Source organism: Lontra canadensis, unplaced genomic scaffold, assembly GCF_010015895.1.
Source record: "Lontra canadensis isolate GAN:19392208 unplaced genomic scaffold, GSC_riverotter_1.0 scaffold137, whole genome shotgun sequence".
NCBI lineage: Eukaryota > Metazoa > Chordata > Mammalia > Carnivora > Mustelidae > Lontra > Lontra canadensis.
This window is the reverse complement of record NW_022631131.1, coordinates 1,630,378-1,648,845: the sequence shown is the minus strand read 5'-3', so window position 1 is coordinate 1,648,845 and position 18,468 is coordinate 1,630,378. Positions and strand designations below refer to the sequence as shown.

General features: G+C 46.8%; 1 protein-coding gene across 1 annotated transcript; it reads right to left on the bottom strand.

The window, feature by feature from the left end:
* Positions 1 to 417: 417 nt before the first annotated feature.
* Positions 418 to 2,412, bottom strand: LOC116858461 (C-C motif chemokine 8-like). Its single transcript, XM_032843258.1, has 3 exons — positions 2,253 to 2,412; positions 1,356 to 1,473; positions 418 to 959 (listed from the first exon to the last, which is right to left on the bottom strand). Exons 1-3 carry the CDS (start codon positions 2,326 to 2,328, stop codon positions 854 to 856), a joined length of 300 nt encoding a protein of 99 aa, XP_032699149.1. The 5' UTR covers positions 2,329 to 2,412; the 3' UTR covers positions 418 to 853.
* Between the last annotated feature and the right edge of the window lie 16,056 nt (positions 2,413 to 18,468).

Below are 18,468 nucleotides of genomic sequence, written 5' to 3'. Positions count from 1 at the left end.
TCTTGTCATTTCCCATTGCCTGCCATCCTTCAAGACCAGTCCTGTTAAGGATGCTTCAAGGAAAATCCTTAAAAGAGTTCCTAGGTTGTAGACATCTAGGTTCCTCTAGTTTTAAGTTAAGAGTCTGAATTTGAGGATTAATTAGATGGATAACACTTGCGGCTGTAGAGAAAATTTGAGGCAAGAAGAAGACTGGACAAAGGGAGGTGTGACAAGAAAAGAAATGGGCAGGTGACGTTGACGACTGGAGCCAAAGGGCAGGAGCACCTGAATTCTCAGTTGCATCTGAAACACTTCTTAGAGGATGGCCCCTCAGACCCCAAATTGCCAGTCATTGCTGCCATTTTCTGCCTCCCAGCTAAATGTGACCCCATGAAAAATAAGACCAAGTAGCTTAGAGTTATATATTTCTTTTTCTTTGAAAATTCCATAGTCATTAAATAACATTAACTTCAACCACACTACACAGCAGACATTTGACATACAGGAGCGATGATTCACAAGAATACAGAAATGTTTCACTCTGATGATCCCCGGAAGGACCTCACAATATTGTAGACATATTGGAGGGAGAACAACGACATCCTGCCATGAACTTGACTGAGCTCACAGAAAAGAAAACATGCCATGGATTCTGTGCTTTATGTTTGCTAGGATTTATGGCAGATAAAGTCAAAATGTTAATAACTTAAATATCATTAAATATTATTTGAGAAATGTGCTTTAAATTATTATACAAAATGCCTCTTGTTGTACATTGTAATAAAATAAGATCGCTCTGCCCTTGGGGAGGGTTGGGGGAAAATAAATAAGATTTTCTTCAGGCTCTGTCTCTCGGTCCAGGTACAAAGGTTCAAGGCTTCTGGGTTGAGGACTTTTGGTCCAGGTGCTTCATGTTATCCTGGACCCATTTTAGCTGGGGGTCAGCACAGATCTCCCTGGAAGCTTTGGTCTTGAAGCTGTTGTGGGGAGAGAGGGCAGTTAGAAGGAGCCCCTTGAGGTGCCTGTTGGCTCCTAAACTTGAGGAGTTCTTAGATGAGGGGGCTAGATAGGGAGGGACAGGTGGGAGGGGAAGGATGGGAGGAAGGGCTCAAAAGAAAATTGCTCATGCTATCCCAAGGGAGACCCTCAGGCTGCTGGCTGAAGGAACTTGGATGATCTGACCAAGTTCCTAGAAGGGGAGCCTGGAGGGAGTATGGATATCCCTCCTGCAGGCTCAGTTTCTCCATGGGGTAAAGATCCCTTTGGATTAGACGCTATATTTATCTGACTTGTTTGGGCATGAATCCTGATCTCTTTCTGTTGTACAGAACTCAGAACTTTCGGCAGAGGGTCCTAGAGCATTGTCCACTTACATCACAGCTTCCTGGGGACACTGGCTGTTGGTGACCCTCATGTAGCTCTCCAGCTTCTGCACAGGGACCTTCCTTTTGACCACACTGAAGCAGCAGGTAATCGGGATGGAAACTGAACCTGAAAAACATTTTACGAAGAATGAGAGTTATAGGGCATCATAAACATGCATTTGCAAGCGCAGGTGAAGGTAGAAGACAAAGCAAACACACAATTCCCAACCAGGACCGAATGGTCCTACATCCAGTGCCTTAATCCACATTCCATGGATAAACTGGTAGCAAGGAGTCCGTTTTCTCTATGGAACTACTGGGTCCTCACTGTTGACTGGGGATGAAGAAATGACACTAACCCTCTAGTGTCATTAGAAGGGTCTACTGACCCAAAACCTCTGACACCAAATAGATAAGTTTAAGACCTTGTTTCCCAGCGTTCTGTCCCCACGGGCTCTAAAGCCAACCGGTGTCACAGGCTGAGAGGCCTCTGGGTCCTTTTCCTCCTTACGTAGTCACTGGCACATGGGCTATAATCCAAATTTTGAAGCCCCAAACTATAGATCTTTTTTTTTTCCCTCCACTACTGCCTGAAATGTCCTTCACATCCTCAGTGAGAAATGGTCCCCACATCCCCAAACAATGTAAGGATCATTGAGGTAGTGGTTGCGTTGAGTGTCTCTTCTCCAGGCTGGTGTCAGGAAGGACCATGGGGACTGGCCTCAGTGACCCAGGCATCTGGTTCTGGCTCTGACTAACTGTACCATGACAGCTCTTCTCCTCCCCCTTGTTGGTTTCACTTTCTCCATTTCTGTAGTGTAGGCTAGGCAGCAAGCATGGGATGACTCATGCTGGGATGACAGTAACAACAGTTATAAAGTAAGCCTTAGGATGAGAGGGCCTTACCTGGCTGGGCGAGCACTTGGATGCCGAAGGCGGTGGCCGTGAGCAGCAGGCACAGAAGTGTGGTGGAGACCTTCATGTTGGAGGGGAGCAGGGAGCTTGCGTTGTGAGCGCTGGAGGTTTCTGGACTGGTCTCAGCCTCTCTGCTCCTCTAGCTCCTTGGGCCACCCTGCCTGCCTTTTATAGAGAGCAGAGAGCATGGGCAGGGCCTTGACATAGGACTTGGAATGAGCTGACTAGGCACCAGCTCCTGGGGGTGATTTCCGGACGCTGGAAGAAGGAAGCTGAACAGTTTCTGTTGTTCGTTTAGACTCTGTGGAGCAGAGGAGAAAGGGAGTATGTTGTGCCTAGCAAAACATAGGAAGTGACCTCATGGGACGGAGAAGGGCTATGAGTTCTGTGAAATGGAAAATGATCCTTTGGAAAGGAAGAATGGCAGCTGAGGTCAGAGTGGAGTGAAGACAGTCAAAGGCCTGGCCCTCTCTGGGGTCCAGGAGGCCTAGGATGGGGCCTTAAGTCTTTGCCTGAACTTTGTATCAGACTCAGGGCCCAGGCATCCTAAACTAGTCAGGCTCGTTTAGAACACCACGCAGCCTGATAGAACCCTGGTGGAACATTGGAATCCAGAAAAATCTTCATCTTGATGCCTTGTAATCTTACGGAGCATGAGGACTGGACAGCATGTACTGACTTTGTAGGGTGGTGGTTTCCAAATATTTTCTTTAGACACTAAAGTTTCTTTCCAGGTGAACTCATCTGGAGAAGCCTGATAGTTCATGCAAATTTAGGTAGAATGGGTCTGTTTGAGAAAGGCCTTCAGTTCCCTTTGTTTACACACAGTGGGGGCAGGGGTGGGGAGGGAAGAGAAGGAGCTAGGCTTGCAAACCACTGACCTCCTGTGCTCTCTTCCCCTCCTGTGTCTGCCATTACAGTATCCTGCGGAAATTACACTGCCCTGACGCTCCCCTGTGCTCTTCCCCCAAATGTTTTTACTCTCTCTATACGTTTGCTTTCCAGAATATCAAGTAGCCGGAATCATACAGTATGTAGCCCTTTCAAATTGGCTGCTTTCACTTAGAAATATGCATTTAAGTTTCCTTGGTGTCTTTTCATGGTTTGGTAGCTCATTTCTTTTTATTGCTGAGTAATATTCCACTGTATGTATGTTTCAGTTTGTTTATCCGTTCCTCTATTGAGGGACGTCTTGGTTGCTTCCAGTTTGGGGCAATTCTGAATAAAGCCTGCTATAAATGTTTTTGTGCAGGCTTTTGTGTGGACATAAATTTTCAACTCATTTGGGAGTGTGATGGCTAGATTGTATGATAAGACTATGGCTAGCTTTATAAGAAGCCGCCAAAGTGTCTTTCAAAGTTCCTGTACCCTTGTGCATTCCCACCTGCAGTGAATGAGAGTTTCTGTTGTTCAACATCTTCATCAGCATTTGTTTTTGTCAGTATTTTGGATTTTAGCCACTTTACTGGGTTAGTCATATCTTAGTTTTCAATTTGCAATTCCCTAATGACATAGGATGTTGAACATATTTTCGTATGCTAATCTTCCATTTGCATTTCTTCTTTAGGGAGGTGCCTTGATGAGGTCTTTTACCTATTTTTAAATCATGTTGTTTGTTTCCTTATTTTTGAGTTTCTTATTATTGAATTTTGATTTTTTGTATATTTTGGACACAAGTGCTTTTATGGATATGTGTTTCACAAAGATTCTCTTGCAGTGTGTGGCCTGTCCTCTCACTCTTTTAATGTTGTCTTTCACATAGTAGTTTTTCATCGTAATGAAGTCCAATTTATCAATTATTAATTTCATGGATCGGGCTTTTTATGTTGTATCTATGAAGTCATCACCAAACCCAAAGTCACGGTTCTTGGAAATCAAAAAGGATCCATCTAATGAAGGGAATTAAGTGTCATATCCTCAGTCTAACCCTGATTAGTCAGTAACTAGCCAATGACTTATTCAATGTGACCATGGACAAACTGACTCTGAGAGTCACTGTCCTCATCTATAAAATATGGGGTTTTGACAAGATCAGGGATGGCAAATAGTTTTCAATCATGTATTATCTTGGTAGAGTTATGGTGGATAATCAGAAAGGTTTTTTCTGGAAAAACCAGCCAACCAACCAGCCAACCAACCAACCAACCATGAGGCCTTAATTTGGGTTACTGAATATAATGCCATAATTGATTACTGATGTCAGCCATAGAAAGTGGTAGTTCCTATGTAGCACAATTTCTATTCCTGGGTTAAATAATACTTCAGCTCTTCTGTAACTTACTTTGTCTGTGATTATATGCAAAGGATCCTATCAGAGACGAGGGTGGCTAGTGTGACAGGAACTGGTAGGTTAGTGTTTTCAACTTTCAGTCCTAGGAGAGGCAGAGTAGCCTGGTAGTTAAAATCTGGATTTGGATACTAAGATCGCTAATATCTGTGTCAGAGAAGAATCAAGTAATCTAATTTCTTTATAGTTTAAATTCCTCACCTATGCTGTGTTTTTCTTATGTGGAAATTGAGATTACTGAGAATTTTGAATCATCCGACACCAAAAACTTACTCAGCAGAGTTACTTTATAATAAGTGTTCAATAAACAAGCTGTTAGCAGTAGTCAAATAAGATGAGTGTTGTATCTAGAACAAGCTAGGAAGGGACTCAGAGTGTGGTTCTTGGTCTCTCGCACAAGTTCTCCCTTGAATTGCTTCCAAACAAAGCTATGTGTTGGGACAGGCCTCCGGGAATGCCTGTGCTATAGATGAAGAAATAAAGGAGTCTCCCAGAAACAGAAAAGAAGTGGGGTTCTAGGGTCCCAGCACGAACCAGGAGAAAGGAATGTTGTGGGGACTTGGAGGAGCTGGGGGTCAGATCCCAGGGTTGATATGGCAAAGGGCCCCGAGGTCTTAATTCTACAGGGAATTTAGAGATCTTAGCTGGTAAGTCATGTTGATTATGCAATTTCCCTTTCTTTTTTTAAAACCGAATTCGAGAAATCCCAACATAAATAGTTAAAATGAAACTTTAGACCATGCAAGCTCAGCAACCGTTCTATCCAGCAGCTTGGCTGTGTGGTTCGAGGAAGTGGTCATTCTGCCTCTAGTCTTTCTTTTCCCCACGGTGCTTTCCCAGTGAGCATATTCTTAAAGCAGTTTTGGAAACCCACTTACAGCTCGGTGTCTGTGAAAGGGGAGCATCTACCTGTGACTAGCAGGGGGAAAATGAGCACCCGGCTATGGAAAGAGATCTGAATTCTTAGGCAGTTCTCAAGGGATGCGATGGGATGAGAGAGCATCCTGGGAATCAGAATTGTTGCCTCCCTTTTCCAGCTCTGTCCCAAGTGTCCCCAGTGGTCATAAAATTATAGGATACATTGGAAGAGACATTTGCATCAAATGTAGTCCGTTTACATGGAGTCCTTACAATGAGACAAAGGATTATAAAACTGAAATGATTTGTCATGGGTCGTACAGCTGCATAACAAACCAAGACCAGTGAGTACAGCACGTCTGGATGACAGCCATTATGCAATTCAAAGTTAGAAGTCAAGGAGCAGGCAGAGAACTGCAGAGAGGTGCCCAGAAGGCCCAGGGACCATGTCTGGGCCAGTCCCCCAGTCTGCCTGTAATATCAGGATTCTCTGGACAACTGTTGATAAGATATGTCTTAACCACTTCAATATAATGACTCAGAATCTTTGGAGATGAGGTCTAGAATCCTGTTTGTGAAATGCTCAGAGTGATTTTTTTGTCACAGTCAGTTCGGGAGCCATTAGGTTATAGCCCAAATGTCTCATTTACAGATGTGTAAACTGAGGCACAGGGTGGGAACATGATTTGCCCAGAGTCACCTGGACAATGTGGTAAAGAACCAATACCAGAACTCAGAGAGGCAGTCACCACACCTAATTATGCACTGAGCCCCTTTGCTTGATGCCTGGTACAGGCAGGTTATTATTCTAGCCAAGTCCCCAGGATCTCCAATGTTTTATGTCTGTAAGTCCATTTTGCTGGGAGAAGTGACTGTGGGCCCAGCTGGAATGTCAATGATTTCAAGAAGGATCACTTGATAGGTCTTAACAATAGTGGCACAAACAGATTCTGTTGGACTTGAGGACATGTACCTTGGTGGGATAAGCCCACTTCTTTCATTCCCACTCAATGCGGAAGATTTGCTTGGCACAGAGGATCTTCTGAGACTCAGTAAACTCCATGGAACTGACTAGAATTTTAGGATAAACTCCTGAACAGTGTTTGGGGGAAGGGCTGGGTTCAGGAAGAGAGGTAAGCAAGGTCGTTGGACTTAATGTGAAGGCAAGACTGTGCTATTTTGGGAACGAGGACACTGTCTTAATAATACTGAGCTCTTCACTTGCTCATGGGTCTTTGTGGGGAGCCATTGGGATGTGGGTAGAAGTCTCTGGGCCTGCTCTTTGGTTTTGTGGAGGGCTTTTGCTATGACCCTGGGTTTCTGGTTGGCTTGATGGGGTGGATTCGAGGTACTGCCTCACCCTACTCTGTCTCTGGGGGGACCATGGACCAGTGTGGTATAGCACAGCACAGCATTGCATGGGATGCCCCTTACCCAGCTTCCAGTAGCTTCTTCACTAATCACCGAGTGTTGGCTCTGGTACTGCTCCAGGCTTTCCTCACTCGGGCTGTCGGACTCTTTATCCAAGAACACCCTGGTCACTGTGGCAGGTCAGCGACGCGGAAGTTCTTAGAGCAGCTCTGCCTGGAGTGACACATGTCACTTCTGCTGACATTTTATTGATCAAAGTGGGTCATACAGCTTGCCTGCTTTTGAGAGGGCATGGACGTCTAATCCTAGTGTTAGACACAAGAACAAGAACTGAAAATTTTAGCGGATGTCTGTCTGGTCACCACCACACACTCCATGGTATCCACCTCAGTTTATTAACTGCCGAACTTGGGAAAGAAGCGACTGCTCTGTGAGATACTCCTGGATTGAACAATTTCTATTATTTCACAGTCAAAATAGGCCATTCTTAAAAAAATTTTTTTTTTGTTTTAACCTGAGGCAGATTGGTGGGTCCCATCATCTTTAATGTACCTCCTAACATTCTAAATTAAGCCTGATATATTATTTTTGTCCCCCCCCATCACTGACTTTTACATAAATGTCAGGGAACTTACTAATGAGGACCTTACCACATTATCCACATCAACTCTATAAAGTGGGAACTTATTACTTATTACTTATTACTTATTATCCATATACAGGTGTTAACAGGCCCTTAGGGTAATATTTTGATTTTATTATTTATGAAGATCATAATTAAATTTATAAAGCCCAAGAACCACTACATTAGTAATCATCGAAGAATGGGAAGGAGTCACTGTGCCATAAAATGGTCCCGGTCACATACAAAATAGTCACTATTTTGTTTATAGCAGAATTAAAAAAAAAAAAAAGTGGGACAATGTAGTCTACCTAATTTAAGACTATATACTATAATCAATAATGTTCTGGACCAAACAGGCTTTATGATTGTTATGTCAAAAATAACTACGGGTTCTGGGGCACCTGGGTGGCTCAGTGGGTTAAGCCACTGTCTTCGGCTTGGGTCATGATCTCAGGGTCCTGGGATCGAGCCACATCGGGCTCTCTGCTCAGCGGGGACCCTGTTTCTCTCTCTCTCTGGCTGCCTCTCTGCCTACTTGTGATCTTTCTCTGTCAAATAAATAAATAAAATCTTAAAAAAAAACCTACTGGTTTTTATTTTATTTATTTTTGGTCTTTATTTTTTAAAGGTAAGAATGCAGAGCATTTAAGTCCACTGTAGCAACTTCAGGTCAGTATAATACACACAACTGTATTCCGCCACACGAATGTATGAATTGTACACATGCAGATGTGAAGCATTCTCCTCAAGGCATCCACCAACACAGGTGGGAGGCAGTGGGCGGTCCTGGCGTCAGCGGAAGTGCACCTGCTCGTGCCTGTCAGCAGCGCAAGGGCTGGCCTCCCTCCGCGCTAGGGATGCCAATGAGAGATTGTTCTCGCAACTTACAGCTCCCAAGTGTTCAGGTTTGGCTTTGTGGGGTTTAATTCAATTGTTTTTTCCCACCCCAATCTCTGAAGTTGCTCTCACCCTCCAGAATGGCAGGGTTCTGATGAAACTGTGGTTTGCTTACCTGGGACTCCAGCCATCCTTGGGAATACGGTGCTTCCTGCCCTGGCAAGTCTCGGGTCTGATGTTTGCCGAGCACACTTCTTTCTCTCGTCTCCAGCCTTGCCAAGACTTGTCTAAGAACGACTTCTGGAATGTTTCCCAGGCCCAGACTCTGACATCTTCCCCAACTCAGAAGACGACACCAAATGACTTTTCATGGTTTTTAATGGTTGCCCACTCTTGTAGGAAACAGAAAAACAGAAACAGAAGTGCCTAAAAGAGAGGATGGATGGTGTCTGTGTTTGGGGTGACCAGCTTGTCCTGGTCAAACCTGATCAACCAAACCAGGCCTGGAATTTCTCTTTTCTAGCACTACAAGTCCAGTGCCCCTGGAAATCCCTCAGTGCCCTCTCAGGAGGGACAGCTGGTCACCCTAGTGCGGTTTTTTTTTTTTTTTTAAGATTTATTTATTTATTTGAGAGAGAGAGAGAGAGAGCGCGTACACATGGGTGAGTGGCAGAGGGAAAGAATCTCAAGAAGACTCCTGGCTAAGCATAGAGTCCCATATGACTCTGGGCTTGATCCCATGACCCTGACGGAGATCATGACCTGAACCAAAGCCAAGAGTCCCACCCACCCTTAACCGACTGAGCCACCCAGTCATCCCCCGCTTTGTGTTTTAAATGCTAAGATTGAAAAATTAATTAAATTAATAACAAATATTAAGATTGAACTTGCTCATTTTGTTCCTTTCTTCCTTTCACTGTGGGTATATATACATATGTATATACATATTTATATGCATATTATATATGCATATATATACATATTATATATATAATATATATTCACATGTTCATATGTGAATGGTATATGGTATATTCACATATACCGTACACCCATATATCCACTTTTCCATGCACACATATACAGACATAATGTAATATGTCTCCTTTTCACTTAAAATTGATCATATATTCTTCCAAGTCACTAGATATCCTCCAGTTGCTTAACTTTTAAAGTCTTCATACTGGTATTATGTATGTGTGTGTGATATATACACAGTAAGGCATTTCGTTATAGTTGGATACATATATATATTATGCGCTCTTGCTTTTAAAATAATTTTAATTAAGATAATGATGAAAAAGCCAATTTAAAAATCTTGACCCACATCTTTATTTATTTCTGTAGCTGCAGAATTAATATATCACAAGGTATGAAATGCTGAAGATTTGCATATTGCCATATTGCTTTCTAGAAAGTTTTACCCAGGACAACATTTATTATTTGTAATAAACAGAATAATGGGCACCGCCATCCACCCCCATTCTCCACTTCTACCTAGTCACCGGAACCTGGGATTATGTCACCTTACTTGGCAAGAGGGTCTTTGCAGATATGAGTCAGGGTGTGGACCTGGGAGGTGGGGAAGTACCCTGAATTTTCTAGGTGGACTAGATTTACTCACAAGAGTCCTTAAAAGTGTGGACATCCTTTCCTGCTGCTTCAGTGACGGGAAAAGGAAGAAGAGATTCATACTGTGGGGGACTTGACCCAGACTGCTGGCTTTGAAGATGGAGGAAGTGGGCTCTGAGCCAAGGATTACAGTAGCTTCTAGAAGCTGGGAACAGTCCTTATCTGTCAGCCATCAGAAAACAAGGACCTCAGTCCCATGACCCAAAAGAACTGAGTTCTACCAATCACCTAAATGATCGGGAAAACTGGTCTTCCTCTAGAGCTTCTGGAAAGCAGCACAGCTTGATTTGGTGGGATGAGATCCATGGGTGACCTCTGACCTCTAGCCCTGTAAGATAATAATTTTATGTTGCTAAAGTCATTACCTTTGTGCTGATTGATTATGACAAGAATAGAAAAGCAATACATTATCCTTTAAAAATGTCTGATGCTTTTTAAGTTAATTATTATTATAAGTACAAGCAAAATTAACCTACAGGGATAGGATTCAGCCTAGAGGTTCCCTTCTAGTACCAACTGGATATCAACTGGCAGGGCAGGAGGGCACCACGAAGACTCTGGGGTTTGGACAAGTTCTACAAATGTTGACCTGGGGGTGGATATGCGGAGTGTCTGCATGTACAAAACTGACTTAACTTCATTGAAGTTCATGGTAGGGACGTATGACCTCATTGAGAAGGAAGTGAAGGGAGGCCATTGTAGTACCCGCCTCTTCAAGTGTTTATTGCTGGTTGATGTGTTTCTGGGTGCGCTCGGTGACTCGTTTTTAACCTCGTGAATTCTCTGATCATCTCTTTAGATCAGGAGTTCAATTCTTTTTCTTATTTCTTTATAAGAGGCATGGTACTTCTACCTTTTTTGTATTCCATGCGCTGAGAACATGGCATCCCCTCTCAATGACACAGCAGTCACAGAACAGGATACATATCCCCTGACCTCAGGATTTCCTTTTCGAAGGAAACAGAACTTGAGGCCTTCAGGACGGCAGCTTTTTTTTTTTACGCTTCTGGGACTGTCCCCGTGGATTGCATCATACAGCGCTGACCCACACAGAAGGCACAAGGCCATCGCTCCGCTGGCTTTGAAAAGTCCCAGCTGTATTCAGTCTCCAAAGATCTGGTTTGGTACAAAAGCCAAGAATGAGAGACGGCTGCTGAAGTCCATTATGAGGGTGACAAGTGAGTTTGTGGAAATGCAAGCCTAACCCTGACCTGTCTCCCAAGGAGCTATGTGACCAGACTAGATGCAGTGAGGTCCACCCTTCCTCACCTATACAATGTGGGGATGACAAGACCAGGGAGGGTCAGTGGTCTCAGTGCAAGTGTCAACCCGAGAGTGTGGTTGGAAAGGCCTCCCCTTGCTCTGTGAGAATAGCGATGTGAGTCTTTACAGAAGTCCTCCCTGGCCACAGGGTTAGGGATGACCCCAGCTTGGGGACATGTGGTCCATTTCTAGTCCAGGAGATAACGACACTCCCCTCTATTTTATTCTTCTGTGATTATCTTCTTTCAATGGGCCCAGTCTGAGACTCGGACATCCAGGAGTCGGCTGGAAAGAGTTCCTTGCTGCTTGGCTCTAGGACAGGCAGGACGGTGGTCACAGTAATGAACTCTGGAACCAGACCGCCAGGTTTTGGATGTTTATTTCCACCTCTGTGTCTCAGTTTCCTTATCAGTGAAATGAGTGTGAGTGAAACAAGTTGACCCAGGGAAAGGGCACCGAAGAGTGGGTTGTTGACATATGGTAGATATTTAATAATTTAGCTGTTATGCATGTTCATAACAAGTGAGTGCAGTGATCAGAAGAGGGGCCCCTGGTGTGGGCTACCAGACTGAAGGGCTCCCTCAGCTGTTTTCATGTTTCCCGATGAGGATAGGGGACAGAGGTGGACCCCCAGCAAGACCTGTGCTGTCCATGAGGGAATAACAAGTCTCCTGGATATAGGGAAGAGTGGGGGCCCTGGGTCCCCGAATGAACCAGAGGCACAAAATGCTTTGGACTGGGAGACAGATCGCCAGGGAGAAGAGACACCGGGAGGCATCATGGCCAAGTTCTGCAGGGGGATCAAAGGCTGCAGCCAGCAAATTCCCTCGATTTCACAATTTTCCTCCTTTGGTTTTGGTTTTAAATTGGATTTGGGAAATCTTGGTGTGAAAAGCTAAAACGAAACTCAGGATTGTCCAAGTTTCTGCTGCTGCTCTGTCCCCAGGGAGGTGGTCAACCTGCCCCCTCCCTCTCTGTCCTTTACTTTGTAGTTAGCTGAAGCCTGCACAAAGGCATGTTTTCCTCTAGGAGCTGGACGATGAGACTGCAGTCTTGACAATAGGTCAGTCGTGGGCAGGGATAGATGAGCGTAGGAAAGGAGTCTCCTGCAGTGGAAACTCATCTCCACCTTCGTAAATGCCTCCCAGGGAATGTCAAGGTCAAGGTCAGGTAGAGGAATATCCTGGAATTAAAGGTCCTGGCTACCTTTTATAGCTTTCCCCCAGATTTATCCAGAGATCGCAACATCAGAGCAACAATGGGGAGAGACGTTAAAAGAAAAAGGTGACATGCTTCTTGGCAGGTTACAAAGCTAGTCCGTGATGAGTCAGGAGTGGGGATGATCAGTGGTGAATGGGTGAGTCAGACAGGTCCTTGCAAAGACTACTGCGCAATTTCAACACAGAGCAGGCAGGACCAAAAGGTGAGAGCACGAAGGCATCTCAGGGAGCCTCCAGTGCCCGGTCCCAGACCAGCCTGTGCCGCAGCTCCCCAGGGAAACAACGGGAAAACCTAAACGAGGCACATTTCCAAAAGGCCGATGTCCTGACCCGGTATCTCAGAATAAGACCAGGTGCAAGTGAATTCTATCTGTGCTCGTGCACCTGGAGCCCACCTTACCCCTCCCCGCCCTTACAGTGCCCTCCCTTCTGTCCCGGTCCAGAGTGATTTCTGAGTATCAGTACACGTGGTGATGTCTTAGTCACTTGTACTCCAAACCACTGTTCGCTTCTACACTTTGCTGGAGCTTCCAGTCTCTCCTGATGAGGTCCTGGTGGCAGCAGGCGCACGGAGACATGGGGCTCTGCAGGAGGATGAAAGAAGTTAATCTGGTTGCTGAGTGCTCCCAGGACTTTGGATGTCTTTGGGTGGGTCGGGGGGGCTTTGATAAAAACTCTGCCGGGGCTGGCGACGGCTGAATTAGGAATGGGTTCACGGTAACCCAGGACCTGAGTGTAAATTTGAGACATGTTTTCTTCCCTCTCTTCCCCAGCCAATGCCTGTGACAATGTTTTGCCCAGAGACATGGATTTTAGAGCTGGGGGAGGGGAATTGTGAGGTCATGTGCCGGATTCCCTCACTTCCTGCCCGGGACACAGCATCGCCGTCCATTTAATGGACAGGAAAACTGAGCCCTGGAAGGGGACCTTGACAGGCTTCAGTGCATGGGGGAGTCTGGGTGGCTTCTATAATCAGCACTGATGTCTCCTGCGGCCCAGGCTGGGACTTTCCCAGTACCCCAGGCTGCTAAGTGTGCCGTGGCAGCCATCTTTCCCCGAGACTGGCAGGCATGAACCTGGCTAGTTGGTCTCTACCTTTGGGGAGGGTCCTGGTTTCCATACAAGTCAGTCCCGTTTTGGAAAGAGCAGCTGGCAAAGTTCATGGACTAAGGTAGAATCTTAGGAGGCCCCCCAAGAAGGGCAGACGCTGTCCCTAAAATGTCCCTGAACCTCTGTAGTTGGGGTTTTCTGAATAGTAATGGAAGAGTATGTTCCTAAAAGCCACTTTATGATAGTGGGGAGCTGGATACCTGAGTCCCTGGCTTTCCCTCTCTGTCCCCTACTGAGTATCTTCAGTAAGTCTCAGCGTTTCCCATCCTTCCTGAAACTGCCTCCTCTCTTCCACCCTCCCCATTACTTCTTGCCTGAATCATGACCGAGACCCACACTTGGACCCTCCCTTCCATACCCCCTCCTGCCCAACAGCCGCCCCTGCTTTCTCCTGCTCAGACACACTTCTGATAAGGGCATTTCCCTTCCCTGTGGGTCAAACACCTTCAGTGTCTTCCTCTCGCCCACGGAACTGCACCCAAACTGTCCATCTTGACTTTCTTCTAAGATCCTCTAAAACAAGACTCCAGGCTTGCATCCTAGACTTTCTAGAGCTTTCTCCAATCCTGGACCAAATCCCAGCCAAGTTCTGTTTCTCCCCTCCTCTTCTCATTGGCCATCCTGAGCCAATGCTGAAGCACATTCTCCTCTCACCTCATCCCTCCTTAAGACAGATCCTCTTATGCCTTTTTCAGTGAAAAGTGTCACTTGTTCATTGAATATATCGTCCCCTAGCCTTCCTCTGAGATCTCAGTTCACAGAGGATCAGCATTTCTCTGGGGCTGAAGATAGATGGGTGGGACAACTAGAGGCAAGAAGCACATTCCTAAGGCTATTGTGGGCAATTGAATGGGATACCCTGGCTGGCAGGAGGGAGAAGTGACAGGCAGCTGAGGCAAGGGATGGGTGCAAGCTGGCCCTGGGTGTTAGACCAGCCCTGCCTCTCCTGCACCTGTGTGGAGACTGGCCACAATAAAAGGCCACTCATCAGAGCATGGTCCCCATTTCCTAAAACCATAGTGTCTGGGTTTGTCTCAACCTCTCTGCTTCTCTGGGGGCTCTGCCCAATTTTTATAGAGTTGCGATCCATTATTCTATAAGGAAGTGGAGAGTAGGGGGAGGCAGGGGAAGCCTTTCCCTCAGCAGGGTCACAGTCATGGAATGATGAAATGAGATCTGAAATCGCAGAGTAGGCACTGGGCCCTGGGATGGCCTCTGGGATGTAAGAAAGGGAAGCAGTGGGCTGAGACTAAGACACACATTTTCCACCCAGTGCTGGGCAGGGATGGGTGATAAAAAGGGGAGTGTAGTCAGCCCCAATCTAAGACTGGGAGATGTTTGGTGTTGGCTCATCTTCAGGGTTCCACTTCCTCTTCACTGAAAATCCTGTGCTCCAGAAAAGAGGAAGAAGGGAAAGTGGTCACAAGAGAGGGGAGCCGCTCCTGCCAGGGGCTCAGGGCTGTGTTTGGATGTGCCAAGCAGAGGTGTGAGACAAACCCGGCCGACTTTGCTAGAACCCAGGACAGTGACAAGTTAGAACTTAGGCTGGATGAAGGATTTCTGGAACTCTAGTAATAAGGGTCTTGGATCTCAGCATCAGAGGCTATCAACCTGGGTGGCAGATAAAGATTTCAGAGTGATGTAGTTTTCCAAGTTCCTTGCAGTTGACAAAGCATTTCCCCAAGTGAGACTGCAGGGGGAATCCCAAGCTATCAGCCAGGGCAAATGGAGCGGTCTGCATGATGCTGACGTTGGAGGTCCCTGTCCCTTGGAGACCCCTGCCCCTCACAGCCAGAGCTCCGGCGAACAGCCAGGTACGAGAGGCACTGATCTAGTTAAACTCTTCTTCCCCCAAACACACATCAAGACAGGGTTTAGGAGGCCATAGTCAAGGACCCGCCATGCAGACAGGCCCCACGTGCTTTCTAGGTGCCGAAGACAAGTTCCCTCTAGTGGACGGTTGCTGCAGACTGTGGAAATCGTGTGTCCTGGGGAATGGACCCCTGCAACAAACACTGGCTTAGACGCATTTTAGGGACATTTGCCCAGATGCCTCCACATTCTGTGCTCAGCCCTGCTTTTGACTAGGGTCCCTCTGCCCCAGCAGACAGTCTTTGTTGAGAATCTATGAAAGATACATGGATGTGGGAATTGCACAGGGGCTCTGGACAGCCCCAGGGGGACTGGACACCTCTTGTGGGTGTCACATCAATCGGTCAAGGGCTTTGGTCTTCAAATTAGGCAGCTCCTTCCCTCTAGGAGCGTTCTCGGGGTAAAGGCCCAGAACACTCCTGTCCTGGGACCAAAGGAAATAACCACTATTGTCTACTAGATGAAAGCCTGTGCTCATCAACCATGGGATGTAGGAAAGGATGCGGAATAAGGAGCTGGAGCTCAGTTTCCCTTTCTGGAAATGGGGCTAACACAAGTTGGGAGAGTTAAATGGATTGATGCCTGAAATGTGTTCTGAAGAGGGACTTCGGTCATCCCGGATTCCCCGCGCCTGCACCGACTGTCCACTAGAGGGAGCCAATCCTCCACTCGGAGAAGTCAGGCTAGGTCCCCACCTGGTCCATGAAGATGGTCTTCTACAGAGTCTTGTGGGCGACAAGGGAGAATAAGTTTTGTTTTGTTTTAAGATTTATTTATTTATTTGAGAGAGATATAGAGAGGCAGAGAGGGGCGGGGCAGAGGGAGAGGAAAGACAATCTCCGCTGACTCCCCACTGAGTGTGGAGCCTGAGGCGGGGCTCCATTCCAGGACCCTGAGATCATGACCTGAGTTGAAATCACGAGTCTGGCGCTTAACCCACTGAGCCACCCAGGGGCCCCAAGGAAGTTCCTGGTAAGTGTATCAGTCATGACTTTTAGGGACCTCAGAAGAAGTTGCTGGGAAGGGGTTCAAAGTCTAAGACAATGGAATTCTCGTATTCTTCCCTAAACCTGACTCAGGGTTTCAAATCAGACGTCTTGCCGTGGGCGCGGTTTTCCAGGAATGCCTGTGTTTTGGAAAAGGAACCAAGAGGAATGCCAGGTAGAGGGGGTGGGGGGCGGGGGGTCCTAGAGGAGTCTGGGGACGGAGTGATGCCCGGCGTCACAGCTGGGTGAGTACTCAGTGATGTCAGCCAGGCGGGCGGTTGTTTTCATTTTGCAGCACCTGCCCCCAGACTTGAGCTCTCTGCTGTCCCGGGAGCTTCTGCCTGAAATGTTAACCCCATCTCTCTTACCATCTGGGGTCAGCGGCTGTTCCGTCTGGTTCAGCTGCTTTCTGCAAGGAGGCGCTGTCTGGCTTCCTTCTGTGTTCTTTCCTGGTTTCCTCCCAGCCAGCACTCACCTAAGGCAGATGTCATTCGCATTGCTGCTGGTGCGTGGACAGATGGAAGTCTGTGATCGGGAGTGACTCCGGTGGGAGATGAGTCCTCTGTCGCCTTTGGAAACAGAGCCCCTGGCTCCCTACCTGGTCTCTAAGGGGCAAGAATGATTAGGTGGGTTGTGTCCCCCGGGAATCCAGGCTCCCACCTTTGTTTTAGGGCTCTGACTCCGATTTCCCCTGAGACCACACAACTAGAGGAACTGAGTAGGACCTCAGAACAAGCTGTCTTCCACCCTCTCCTTTTCAGATGGAAAAACCAAGGCCCAAGGACAGAAGCAAAATCCTTCATGTCACGCAGGGTAGGAGAGGCCTCGGGTCCCAGAGCCTGTGTCATCTGCGGTATGTGTTCTCCCCATCCCAGGGCCTCCGTTCTCCCTCTACTAAAGAGAACCAGCCAGCATTTGCTCCCAGCCTTTCCTGAAGTTGCTTGGAACTCCTTGGAAGGAACATTCTACAAACTCATTTCCCTGTAGAGTTCAGCCTGCAGCCACCTTGCGGTAAATAATAAACAATGGTGGCTGTTTCTGGCATGTCCGTGCTCTGTGCCAAGGCCTGGGGAGTGTGCGCATGTTCTCTGATTTAATCCTCCAGATCAGCTTCTGAAATGAGGGCTCTGACTCTGCTCATTAGAAGGATAAAAGAATGAGGCTTAGAGAAGCTAAATGCTTTCCTCATGTGAGACAGAGCTCCATGAAAGTGAAAGCTGCTTCTTTGTGCAGACATGACTTTGAACTATGCTGAACACACACCCCACATGCCTTTGTCACAGTGCTGTCTCACCAGTATCTCAAATGATACTGGTGGGCATGTCAGTCTCTTCTTTACCAGTAAAATTAAGCCAGTCTGGGGCAAACCAAAGCTAAAGCAGGTCCAGGGAGTACAATAGCGGCCCCAAGTCTCCCCGGCCCCAACCTTAGCATGTGGAACTAGAGCCTTTGGGGGAAGATATATGCCCTCGATCAACTCATTAGTACTGTATATGCCCAATAGCTAAAAATCACAGATCCAGGTATCGATAGGAATGGCCCTACTTACCATCACTCCCAAAGACTCACTTGCGGGACATTGTGTTTCCTATCCCTGCAGTTGAGAGCTCTGTGGGTTCAGAAGTCCTGGTTCCCGAAAGAAAAACTAGGCTTTCCAGCAGGAGTCTCATTAAACCTCAAGCTATACCCTGTCTCATTAGACTTGCTGGCTAAGAGACCCACAGGCAAGGACAGGAAGGAGTGACCATTGTGGTGGGGCAATTACCCCAGGCCAGGAAGAGGAGGTAGAGCTGGTTTTACCCAATGAGGGCAGAGGAGACCTGCTTGGCTTCCACGTGATCCATTTGGCCGAATACCTGTTGATACACCTTCATCCAATTTTGATGGACAGGTGACAGACTGAGAAGAACAGATGACCAGGGACTGAACTCCTCAAGAAGGAGGGTCTGAGTCAGCCCTGAAGTCACGCCACCTGGACCAGGAGAGGTATTGGCTTAGGTGGAGGGAAATCTGGAAGGAGTGATGGAGGAAGGAGTAGTAAGTGTCTACGATTCTGATCTTAGTTTCCGTGTGTATGTGTGTGTGAATTCCAAGCAGTTCTCTGACACGTGCTGGGCATTCGACAATTCAACTCACTTCTGACACG